This window comes from Phalacrocorax carbo, chromosome 2, assembly GCF_963921805.1.
Source record: "Phalacrocorax carbo chromosome 2, bPhaCar2.1, whole genome shotgun sequence".
NCBI classification, from domain to species: Eukaryota; Metazoa; Chordata; class Aves; order Suliformes; family Phalacrocoracidae; genus Phalacrocorax; species Phalacrocorax carbo.
In genome coordinates, this window is record NC_087514.1 from 58974942 (window position 1) to 58988266 (window position 13325).

Below are 13325 nucleotides of genomic sequence, written 5' to 3' on the forward strand. Positions count from 1 at the left end.
TTCACAGAATTATTTTTTAATAGTGTATCAGAAACATGGCACTTTACATTTTCAGGGTGCTGAATATACAACAATTATTCCTCACAACATCCCTGTGAGGTAGGCATTAGATTGCAGTTACTATTTGACATGTGGACAGAGGCAGAGAAGTACGTAATCAATCCCACACGATCAAGGTAATGAAGTTCAACTCACTTAAACATGGAGAGGCCCTCAGTGACTTCACTGAAAACATAAGAGCGGGGCAGAGCTGAGCATCAGCTATATTCTTCTACTCCTGTTAATTACAGCTCTCAGGGTCCAACTCTGTTGCTTCCCCTGCCTATCTCCCTGCAAAAAACCACCTTTGTTAAACAAGATACACATGCAGAGAGTTGCTACAAAGTGAGGTCTGTCATAGAAATAGGAAAAAAAAACACTTCATCAGTTTAGCCTATTTTTGAATAAAACCATGAGAGAAGTTTACCTGCCTAGTCAAACAGAACATTTTCAACTTTAGTCCTTTATGACATCTCTGAGACACCATTTCAGCCTTCAGCTATGAATAAAGTATTTGCTTGACCTAAGAAAATCTAGGGGGAAAAAGTTTGGTAGCCTGTGATCACTGCCTCGGAAGTTATCCTTATTTTAGTTAAATCATTCCACTGAAGCCTGAGGGAATCCTGAATAGCAGGAGGAACTTTTGGGTTTAGTTTAACTCTGCATGTATTTAAAAAGCCCCTTAGTGTACCAATTTCTCCAGTAAACTTCTCTTTCAGAATTTTTGTTCCAAAAATGAAACAGAACAGTTTTGTAAACGTTAACATAATAAAAAAAAATCTAGTTCTTAATATACAATTATTGATTAATTTCATTTAATAACTTTCTACTGTAAATCAACTTTAGGAAACAAAGTATACTCAACAGTGTGGCTACTGTGATTAACTCATCTTCCTATAGCTTTCAGCTGACATTTCTGAAAAGATACACTGTCCAAGAAAGATTCATAGTCTCAACCTGTAAACTATCACAGCTCAGCTGAAGTCAATGTACCCGCTGTAATTCATTCAGACTGAGTGACTGATCCATCGACTCCTTCATGTGCAGTATCAGAGAGAATGGTCTGTCTCCAAGTTGAGAGATGATCAGGATTTAAGAGGCCTGGGTCCACATACTCTGAAAACCAAAATATGGTGCCTCTCCCAGTAGAGAAATCTTCAGTCTCATTTAATGGAAGATTCAGACTAATGGAATTATGGCTGTGCACTATGATGGAAGAAGAATAAAACAGTGGCTTTTGGAAGAAGCCATCTTCATTTTGAAAGGGGGGAAGAAAAAAAGAGGGAAGAGTAACTGTTAACATTATTACCATCGGACACACAAACTTCTAATCTGAGATTTGCTATTCCTTCTGTAAATTGAAATTTTGTCACAACCTCTCCCCCAGGGAACTTTAACCTTGGTGAATATACAGAATTTTTAAATCCACAGAGCAATTGTAGTCTCCAGACAAGGGGGGAAGGGAGGGGTTGGAGAAAAAAGAAAAAAAAAAGCTCAGAAGTGCACTTCGCATATTCTGCCTTATAAAGGGTTAAAGTGCTAAGTTTGATATATCCAAAAATTAAGTATCTCTCCTAGTCCTTTATTTTTTTAAATGAAACTTTATCTTTGGTTTCTTGTATCTTCTCTGTAATTTTATCCTTTGTTTCCTCCATCTTCTCTGTAATTTTATCCTTTGTTTCCTCCATCTTCTCTGTAATTTTATCCTTTGTTTCCTCCATTCTATCTTGTAGATATTCCTTTACTGGCGGCGGTGTGGACATGTAGCCACTCTTACGTAGATATTTAACAGTGATGGACGTTCCTCCCAAAGTTACAGTGTATCTGGCAGGAGTTGCAATCTTAAAGGAACCAAAGAACACACCGTATCAACAAAATAGGACAATACTATCTAGCAAAAGCTATTTTTAATACTGAGAATATATTTTGGCCAGTGCCAGATACTAAAAAGATCTTCTATTTATAAGAAAATAAGCCAATTTACAGTACACCCCCAGAAATTCATACCTTTTACTAAAGTATCCTTTTGACAAAACCAGCACAGGCATTAGACTTCTATTTTATAAAATCTCCCTGTGCAGCTTGTGGGATGAGCGTTAGGCATCTCAGAATGCAATACAGAACAGACAGTTTGAACTGAGGAAATACTGATGAGATATGCTTTAAATTCTAAAATTCACAAGAGTATAGGCATCTTTCAGTCCAAAACTAGGACTTGCACATAGAAGACTAGAGCTTAAAAGAGACCTTAAGAGGTCAGCTAATCCAAGACACAAGAAACCAGGTTTGTGTGCTAGAGTAACCTGTTCTTTCAGAAATTCAAAGATAAAGCCTGAACAACCTTCCCTTTGTAAACCAAGATGTGGAAGCACTAAAATAGAAGTTTCTTCCAACACCGCCAGATCTGCCAGCTATAACAAAATCTTTAACCACATTTACTTATTGGTCTCTTTTAGGCATAGGAATAATTGACAAGAGTAGTGCTTTCATATTTTGATTAGGAAAATAAGCCCTTTAAATAACAGATATGCAGCACATTAACATTTGGAAAGAAAACAGATGAGTGGCATTCAAAGCAAATACAGTACTTTGGTTTGGCATGGTCTGACATGTTTCAAGTTTCCCAAACAGACTGTACACATATAAAGCAATAAAGAGAGACCCAAACCTGAACGTAAGTAATCGATTCAAATGGACAATGGAAGTACTTGACAAAGCTGGAGAAGTAAGGTAGGGAGACAAACTACCGAATCCTCTCTAGGCTAAAAATATCTGTACTCCAGATATAAAAATATCTGGAAATCATGAGGTGTTTAGACTTTACCTGTTTATCCCTGTTAATTATGTCAGAGAGACAGAAGAATAACTTAGTTGTAATTAAACCTCTAATGGCAGACAATAGTTCTGCAGCAAACAAAGAAGTTATTTTAGAAATACAGGTAGACTTCTTAAAGGAACACAGAGCCTGTATCAACTTGCATGGGACTATTTTTACTACAAAAACTAATGCTCGAGTATGTGTAACTATCAAAGAGACAAAACAGCATTAATTCTTTCTGCTGTGAACAAATAAACCCTTTAGTTCACCAGGCAAGATCTAGAGCTTATTTACAAACTATAATTATACTTACTTTATACAATGCATATGCAGTTAGTGCATTTCCACTCTGGGAATTTTTCAGGATGCTTATTATGCTGTCCGGTAAGCCAATCAACTCTAGGAATGGAACAACATTTACTCCTCTATAAAAGAGAAAAAAAAATTGACAATCTAAATTGGAATTTGAAACCTGAACAGTGATTTACAGTACCATTTCCATTCTTTAACTCTACAGTTACATAGAGTTAAAGAAAACAGCAAAGTATTTTTTCATTTAAGTAATACACTTACAGGATTTATATTTCTGTAGATATAGGCAAATCAGTGTTCTTTTCAGCATTCCATTGATTTATATTATCTCTGTTTGGCTGAGCAGCTACTAAATTACCTGTGTCCCGGTTTATTATGTTTGGAGGTAAGTAGATATAATGGTGGTAAGACAGCTACTCAGGCTCCAGTTGTGCAGGTTCAACTTATGATCTGCTTTGTCTAAAATTACGTTTTTTTTTCTTTCTAAAATTTCAGACTAATCTGCAGCATGCCCAGAAGCATAGAATCCAAGCTTCCATTCACTTTTAAATATATCAAACAAATAGAGCATGCCAAAAGAAGAGGAAGCAACATGTTACATGGACAAGACTTCAGGGGTTTTGTGCTCAGTTGTCCTACCTTGTCAATACAAGGTGGCAAGATGGGTGGAGGGAGCTCCTATCACAATTTCTATTTGAAATCCAGGGAAGCTAACATCAGCACCAAAGAAAAAAAACAACCAAAAGACAGCCTGCCTTTACACTAGAGTAAAAAGGTAAAAAAGGTACATGCATTTATACAAGACCTGACTTTCCAATATTTAGAAATGTTGTATCATTAGTATCATTATCCATTTCTACGTAATATTTAAAGCATTTTCCTGTGCATGTGATCACTTTAGCATCAGAAACAATAACCGGCAGTAATTTACTAATAGTTACTAGAACCTACAATCTGAAGGCCTATCCCCGGAACAGAAAATGGAGACTTAGTAAGAACTGAAAGACAGCATTAACCATCTTATTTAATAAACCACTGTTATTTAGTCTGCTATCATAAGCAGTCATTCTGAAAGTTATTTTTCCACTTGAAAGGGGTGCTGCTTCTGTGGCATGACAAATTGCAGCTTTGTTAAAATTAGTTTCTAGTTAAATATTTCAGTCATTTTCATCCATCAAGTACCTCTTTTAGCAGCTAACTTAAGTGTTTCAAGAAAAGTAATCTTCACTCAATCTATCTGAAACGTCTGGATGTAAGCATCAACCTGAATTCATCCAAAGCAAAATATTTTTATAGCTCAAGACCTTTACTCCTCTGACATGAGCTAAATTTAGAATGACATTTGGATCTACAGCTCCTAGAAAGGGCAATTATGCCAGCTGGTTAGAGCAGCTAATGCAAACACTTGTGTGGTAAGGCATTCTGATATCAAAGCCCCATCCTTGCTGCCACAAACTGTTGTCGTTTCATGCTTTCTATTATTAAATATACAACACCAGCAATCCAGAGATAAGCATTTACTCACATTTGGCAAACCATTTGCAGACAGATAAAACCTCTTTCATCTGAACTAACAGCTCACAGCCGATACAGTAGGTTTTTTTTCCTAATAAGTGCTATTTTCCAGAACTGTATCTGGCACACACTATAACTGAAAGAAACTAAAATTACAATACATACTTTATATTTTTTTTTAGCCCCACAAATATTTAATTTCCAGATCAAACATCTGGCCTAGAGCAGCAATTTTTTCAGTGGAAGGCAGGAAAGACAGGTAACAGAAACAAAAAAAAGGAAGAGATACACATGGCTTGTGAGGAGCTTAGAGTCAGGTGAATGACATGAAAGTCCAATGATGAGGGAGGACTGGGGATGAAGGGGGAAGTGGTAAAATACCCCTCAAGTCCAATGGCAAAAAAAAGAACAGGTCGGTAAAGATCTCACCTAGCAATCTGAAATCAGAATTCCAACTCCCTACCTCTATCTTGCAGGAGGTTACAAATAATTTCATTGCTGTTTACATCCATGCGTATTTTGTGGAGTGAGGCATTCCTTAAAGTGTTAGCAAAATACCTGGTATAGAGCGGTAATTGCATAATAATAGTACATATGTGACACTCATGAATCCTTTATAGTTTGGATATTAATCTTGTCCTTCAGTTAAAATGTAGCCTCATTTCCCTACTGCAAATAGAGGCACTTTTTAACATGTAATAATAATTTGTATGTCCTTTCACCTGTGAAAGTCAGTATTGGGCACTGCCACAAAATACCAACTTACTTCATGGCTGCATAGTAAAAGGATCCAAACCATACAGTGGAAGTCAGAAGATGCACTGGAATCATGACTTTTCCATACTGTTTAAAAGTTTTTTTGAATCTCCGAACGAGACTAATTGATTTGTCTTGTAATGGATCAGGATCTGAAGAACCTGACTCTACAGGGCTCTGCTTGGGGGTATCAGTGGCTGAAGCCAAAGGATTTCTCTCTTCTGGTACTTTGTGAGGAGCGTCTGCTGGCTGTGATGAAAAAGCACTTTTCTTTGCAGCAAAGCGTGCAGCACCTGCATGAAGACATCGTTTAGGGGAGTCCAGTGCCATAATCACTTTGCATCCAACATTAGACAATACTGATTGTCCTTTTAAGCACTGAAAGATACTAGCGCGAGGAAAAACCAAACATGTCCCATGTGCCAGCTGAGACGCAGCGTGTAGTAGACTCCGCTGCATTTTGCTGAAGTGTGGCTGAGGTTTCTATAGAGAGAAAAACAAGAAGAGTAAACAAATTGTATTTTAATAATCTGATTCCTAATTACTCCAACGCCACTTGAAATTCTCAAATTTTAAATTTCTTTCTATTCTTCTACTTTAAAAGGTTTTCCTTATCTTGCTTTGCACAAATGTTACCTTTGTTACCTTCTAAAATTAAGCAAATAATTTTAGATCTCAATTTTTAGCATTCTGAACTAAAACAGCCCCTTCACCTAACACACTCTGCTCCTCACAGCTAAAATACTCATGTTACTTTCTAAAAACATTTTTAGATGTTTAGTACTAACTACTGCTTTTATCTGCATAACCTGATACAGGTACTGAAAAGTTACCCTTGAAACTTCACTTCTAATAGCAACTGATAGTTTGAGTGACACTCCCAGCCTACATATTAATTGCACTGAAGTGCAGTTAAAATTAATTTTTGGTGTCAAAACATTCTTATTTTTGGTATAATTTTTAATGTTCTATATTATTTTGAATGGAGAGTAAAAGTTCATAAAGTAAAAAGTTATTATTAATAATTATTATTAATTAATCAATAATCAATAATCTTAACAGTAACAAACCTAACCACAACAGCATGCCAGTATACGTCTGTTAGAAAGGGGGATGGTACTGTTGAATGACATGTATTAACAGGAGCAAAACTGAACTGCAATTTCAGAAATATTATAATGCAAAGAATATTTTAAAACCGTGGATAACCCAGTTAACCTTACGATTTTGAATACTTAACACTTACTCCTGAAAGTTCAAAAGAACCATTGAGAGATTCCCCACAAAAAAGAGGAATTTTGTTTGGCATGCATAGATGTCAAGAAATAATTTTTCCCCTCAAAGACACATGCTTTGAGCTAGTGAATGAAATACTAACCCTTTCCTTTCCTTTATACAATAACAAGTTACAGAACTAATTTTCCTTCCCTCCAAAAAAGTGCCACTAATTGATTTTATCTAACAAATGCCAGTTAAGTCAGTTACATTACAACTTCTGAATCTTTCCGATGCTTTTACATTTTTAATCATCATAATTCTTGATCCAAACTAGAAATCATTCAAGCTTAATTAAACTCCACTGTTGTCTTCATGTCTGCTTCCCCTTCGTCTACAGCCTTCAGATATATTTCAGTCAGGTGTTTTGATAATGAATCTATCTAGGCTGCTGAAAATGATCAAAACTTCATAAGTTTTTTTTTTTTTTTTTAAATGAAGCCATACATACCCTTTATGACTTTCTGGATATGCAACAAGAAAAGTATGATAAGGTTTGTGTCTTCAAAAAGTTGCAACTCTTCCACTAGTTCCCCACCTTTCAAATATATGTCTTGAACATATTGATGACTCTGCTAAAGTAGAAAAAAAGGCACATTTAGAGAAATAACAACAACAGCAAACTAACATTATGAAGATTTTTGGTCAGCCTGAAACCTTGCTTACTGAAGAAGTTATTGGTATAACTTCCCCTTTGGATACTGACATGCTAATGGGAGATGTTTTCTGTGTAACTTAGAAGTTCCTCAACTGTGAAGTATTGTTTCCTTCCAAGAGACGAAAGTTGTAACCCAATTGCATCTGTTGGAACATTCCCGCCTATGTGTTTTCCAGATATTTTTATGTCACTGTTGAGCTTGAATTAATTGCAATTACTGGAATTACAACATTTGATGGGGGAAAAGACTGGAAGAATGGTTTCAAACTCCCTGGGAACCTCTACCCTGCACAGGAAGCACAGATGTCCACTTTTGTTGAACTCATACTAACAAAGGAGGTATTGCATCAACAGGGGAAAAGGGAACTCCTGTCTCTATGTAAGCAAGCAGTTACTCACTCTAGTCAAGTTATGAACTTAGTGGGAACCAAGACGTACTGCTGCTTACAGAGCAGTAAATCAGCTACAGGTACTGCCTCTCAATGAGTCAGCCTTCTGTAAGAATTCACTGGAAGTAGCAACTGCTTGTGGTACCTCTGGTTTTACAAGACACGGAGATTCTTGCTGACTTCTTAGATCCAAATGCAATTGCTTCTCAAAACAAAATAATTAGTGAAAACACTGCAAAACTCAAGTGTTAAGACTGCACTCTGTCATATACCAATTACCTTACTGATTTATAGAAATTATAACAACTGGAAGAAGACAACAACGTTGCTTGCCTACTGCCACTTACGCTCCTTTCCTGAGGGATACCACTCCCCGCAGAGGTCTGTTTTCCCCTCTCACTAATAGCACATAACACTCTGAGCATCACTAAGGAGATTTTTGTAATATCCATCCAGCAGACTCAGGAAAGGATACCTATCCATCTACGGGAATTTGGGAGCTCATGAGTCAGTCTTCCACTATTCATCTATTTTCAGTGGATGGTACCCTACTGAAAAATACCTGTTCCTAACAAGCTTTGAAAATTGCCGATGTGCAGCATTGGGGGAAACCATGCTCAGCACTTGTATTTTGGTTCATTAATGTTATTAACAGGACTCTGCATTCCAACAGCCCTGGAAGGAGATCATTCTGTACAGAAGCAAGAACCACCTGATCAAGTATTTCTTAATTTTCCCATTATGTACAGTGTATATATATAGCATTTCTCAGAACACTGTTTCTAGTTTTGCTGTCCTGCACCTACTGGCGGCAAAAAAGTAACACTGTACCACACCGCTGATTCATTGCAACAGCTGCAGAACATTGACGTATGAAATAGATTTTGGGGTGAGAATTCTCCTTAATGCGAAGAAGCAATGGGTCACTACGATGTCTTCAACACTCAGCAGTCAGTAGCTAACATAGTTGTGATTGGTAACTCTGCTCAGAGTTAGGTGCACTGTGTAAGACCTCAAAATACAATGTCACTGATGGCTTTAAAACGGGAACTACCAGGGCCACTGACAAGACTTGACATGCCATTTTTTTGTTCCTTTATTCTCAGGTGGACTTGGAACTCATTAACTAAAGGGTTTTTCTCCATGATGCAAGAGCTGGCTGGTCAAAAGGAAGGTTCTCTTACCATCTAGATCCTGAAAAGGTCCTGAACCTTCTAAGCACAGATGATAGCATGGTTCTAGCTAATATTCTGTGAAACAGCTTATTTTTTGCTTCTCCACTTTAGAAAAGCTTTTTGCTAGATACTTGATATATTAAAAAAGGCTTAGATATGAGAGTGCTTATATTTAAGAATAAAATAAAACAGGTTTTTCAAAAGAAGGTTGGAATTTCCTTAACAATCCTACTGTGTTTTATAGGTACATACTTTATTTTACTTATCTAAATGAACAAAGAAGAGACGTTTGAAGTGTCAGTAAGCTTAGGATGATACTATCCAGTAGCACTACATGACTAAAGGAGGGAAGTATTACATTTATAACGGTTACAGCAGGATGTACGAAAGGCAAATGAATAAAATAACAGATTAATATAGCATACACTTTGCAATTAATTTAAAATAAATTAATATTGTTAAAGGGGTGATGAATGCAGTAGCTCAATTGAAATATTTTACTTACTTGGCTTAACATTGCACACAAATCTTAAAACAGGACAGACAACTCAAAGCGCACAATACATGTGGTTGGAGGTCAAAAAAACCACCCCAAACTGTAGTTGTTTCATCCTTCTAAATCATGGGACTAATAATCTGTCCTTTAAGATGCAGTTAGTGAAACAAAGTTCCTAGTACCCTGCACACTCAACAGGCAGCAGGAGAAAATGTGCCAGCCTATGGAGTTAAGGCACAGTTTTATTGTCTAAGTGTAATACTCTCCTTAAAGAAATCACTGGACTACAGAAGTTATACAATTGACCCTGTAACTTTAGGTTGCTAAACCCCCTCAGATTCTGAGGAAGTCAGGTAGTAACCTAAACGTTATCCACAATTAGACCTAGTGACTTTTCAAAAGTTGTTTCTTCATTTTAGTGTATTTAATTTTTCATGATGTTACACGATGATGCAAAGGCACAGAAAAGGACAGAAGCTAGAAGCTTCAAATACCAAGGTGGAAAAGAAAACATGGCATGATAATTTTTTTTTTTTTTGGGGGTGTGTGGGTTTAAAGGATCTTTGATTTCTACATTAGCTTTTTCTTCAAAGTGCCACAAGAAAAAAAAAACAAAACATGGAGATGTCTACAGACAAATATAGCTGTTCTCTGCTGTAAGAATCTCATGTGGTCAGTGACTGAATGCTAGTAGGACAAACTACAAAATGAAATACAAACACGTCTGGGATAAGGTCTCCTCTTCAGTGCTGTCATATTCTGGCTAACTATTTAGTAGTATCTCCAGCTGGCTGTAAACTGAGCTGAAGAGATCTTGGCTGTTCAGGACATACTCCTGGTTGGGATTCTTGGACATCCATTTAGTTCCTGAAGGCACGTCTGATTCATGGCAAACTATTAACAAGCTCTCATAAAGGGAGTGCTCTAGTAGCCTCTCGAGTAAAAGTATAGATCAGCTTCTCCTTAGAGTGCCAGAGGTATTGTTTAGGAAACTTTGGTACTTCTGTTATAATATAGATCAACTTTGGCATAAAACTGATGTACTCCAGGAGCATCCTGCCTCTTGCATTTGCTCTGCTATTTGCCTTTCAGTGATTACTTTGTTCCCAAGGACAAAAGTTCAGGATCTTTTAATGTCACAGATTTAGTCTCCGTGACTACCACAAGTCCATGAGTTTGAATGTGTACTAACATTTTAAGCAAAAAAGAAACAAGGCGTCATTGGAAAAAACAGAGGTAATAAGCCAGGCTGATTATAGGTACAGCAAAGGCTGCTATGGATATCTGGTGTTGGAAATAGAAATCACGCCAGAGATGCTGTCAAATGAAACTTTCATCAGGGTAATTCATACGAAAGCAGTTACCCTGTTACAATTAACATTTTTTGAGCTATCAGAGAAATCAAAATACAAGAATCGGGGTGGATGTAAGATAACAAAAACTTCAGCGTAAGTTCTTTTGCAAAAGAGGTCAGAAAGTGTCTGAGGGAATTGAGGGTACCGTATATGTAGACTACATTGGCTTATTTTCTCAGTTCTACCAGAAACACTCTGAACACAATATGTAAATATGGATGAATTAAAAGCATTTTTACTTGTTCTGTTACTGGTTTTTTTTTTTTTTAAAATAGAACATTAATTACACCACAGGAGAGTTCCCAATGAAAATCCATGAGCTTTTTCCACTCCCAAGGCACCTTTCTATGACAGCAGAGGATTAATTTACATTCTTGTCATTTTTAGTGTAAAATCAAGCAAACTTCGAGGGTTGTGTGTTGTATAAACAGAATATTATACATATATGTATACATATAATGTATACAATACATATATACAGAATCAGAACTGTATATACAGCAGAAGAATTTTGAAAGGACACAAACCAAGTTTTCAGAAATCCTTTCCAGCTCACCTTTCAGATTACATAAAAAGCAGATGTACAGAGATCTCATCCAAACAGCTCAGTTTAATAAAAAATCCCCACTGTATTGCTTACATTTTTACTAAATAGAATTTTAAAAAGTTTTCAAACTTATTTTCAAGAACTTATTGACAGCATATTTAAAAAATAACAACCCATCTTGCCTAGCTAATAAACCAAACTGAGAAAAAACCCAACTGAACAGAAAACATCTGGGTTGCCTAAAAATCTGGGAACACATTTTAAAATCATTGAAATAATACTGCAATACCTATAACTAGAAATATAATTATAAACCTCTTAGTAACTGCTGTGGTTCAGCACAGCATGCAGTCACTATGCACGGACAGGAAAATGGCAGTGTATAGGGACTTTTTATTCTTCGTATTAGTACTTTAAGAATGCATGAATGAGCATTTAGACTTTATTTTCCTACCTTTACTACTTTTGCAGTGTCCCTGATACAATCTGTTATTCATTCTAAACTAAGAAACTTGGTTTAGAATTTGAAGTTTGGCATCACTAGCTGCATAACCCTGTCTACCATTCAGAGCTGTCTAGAACAAAATAATCAATCACCGCATTTTAGGTTAAAGGGAGCAATGCAAAATAAGTAATGGTGAAATTTAGTAGAATCTTGGTAAAAAATAATCATGTTAAAACAAATGAAAAAGTAAATTCTTGTAGACAAATTACCCTAAAACATTAGCCCCATCCCACCTCCGTCACATCTACTTTTAATACCTTCACTTAGTAAATGCTATGCTGTAAAATTCTTAAATTTATCATATTACTACAGTTCAATACTGATATAAGTGGAGACAAGCCAACAACTCTTTTACCCTTATTTTATCTAAGCTACTCTTGTTCTTGCTGAAACAAACCTAGTGAAGTCAAGAAGTAGACTAAACCTTCACAGGGTCCTTACACACAGAGCAATCTTCACCACTACAATCTGATACTTAAGTATTAGAAAGCACAACAAAATGTGGCTTTAGGAAGAATAAAAAGTCTGAACATTGGATTCAGAAGGCAAATAAAGCAGGAGAAACTAATGCAATGCCTGTGTGTTGAGTTATAGATCTGGAACGCTAAATGGGAGGCTTAACAACTGATCTGCATCCAGTCAATGTGACAGTGGTATCCCCATCTTCCTCTACATTGGAAGCCAGTAGGCCTTAAGATTGCATGCAGCTAAGCATTATATAAAAGTACGAATGCCTTTTCTCTAATTTTTCTAAAATAAAGTATCACAAATCATTTGTATTGCTTTCTGCTCTTCAGAACTGTTTTTAGTAACTGGCGGCATTCCATCTTTTATCTCAGTTTTCCTGCTTTGCAGTGCTGTACAGTTATGCTGGGCTCCTTCGTTCAGAAGTTTCATTCTGCCCTCTACTGAGTTTTTACATAATTACACCTCTTTTACCAATACTACAAAAGGTCTCTACTCTCCACTATTCCTTCCAACAAGTGTAAATTTGCTGGATCATGTTCCGTGTTGGTTCCAGAGCCCCCCAAAATAACAGGCACATGTCAAGGGGAGGGGAAAAACCCTGCCTATCAGTGCCATCTGATTTGATTTTTGTTGTCCATTTGTCACTCTATAGAGACATGCCTGCAATCTTTTAGAGGTTAACTAAGCTTAAAAATAGGCATATACATCTATGCTAAAAAGGTTAAAAAACCCTTTGTTAGTTCAAAGCAGGGATTGTACTTCTCTGCTTATTATTTTGCCCTTCTGCGCATTACCTTTCAGTTTGAGCTAATGATCAAAACAAGATCTATTTCTGTTCCACTCCCACATAATAACTTTATCAAGCAACCCCTAACAGCCTCTTTTGTCCTTGTATCTCCCAATGTATCATAAGTTCATTCCCTACAAGACACTTGTGTTTTTCTGTCAGAGGGCCATTAACACAGAGGTGGGGAGGGAGGGGTGTGCGGGGTACGTCTTGCAAAGCATTGGGAAGTT

General features: G+C 36.6%; 1 protein-coding gene across 5 annotated transcripts in view; it reads right to left on the reverse strand.

The window, feature by feature from the left end:
- Positions 1–13325, reverse strand: part of FAM210A (family with sequence similarity 210 member A) — a 19278-nt gene continuing 5953 nt past the window's right edge. For 4 of the 5 annotated variants that reach the window (XM_064443078.1, XM_064443076.1, XM_064443073.1 and 1 more), the window contains exons 2-5: positions 7167–7290; positions 5451–5923; positions 3171–3282; positions 1–1880 (exon numbers count right to left, since the gene is read on the reverse strand). In XM_064443078.1, coding sequence (XP_064299148.1) covers positions 1614–1880; positions 3171–3282; positions 5451–5899 — 828 coding nt within the window. In that variant the 5' untranslated portion in view covers positions 5900–5923; positions 7167–7290 and the 3' untranslated portion in view covers positions 1–1613. The remainder of the gene's footprint in view (positions 1881–3170; positions 3283–5450; positions 5924–7166; positions 7291–13325) is intronic. The other variant, XM_064443074.1, reaches the window with a different exon arrangement.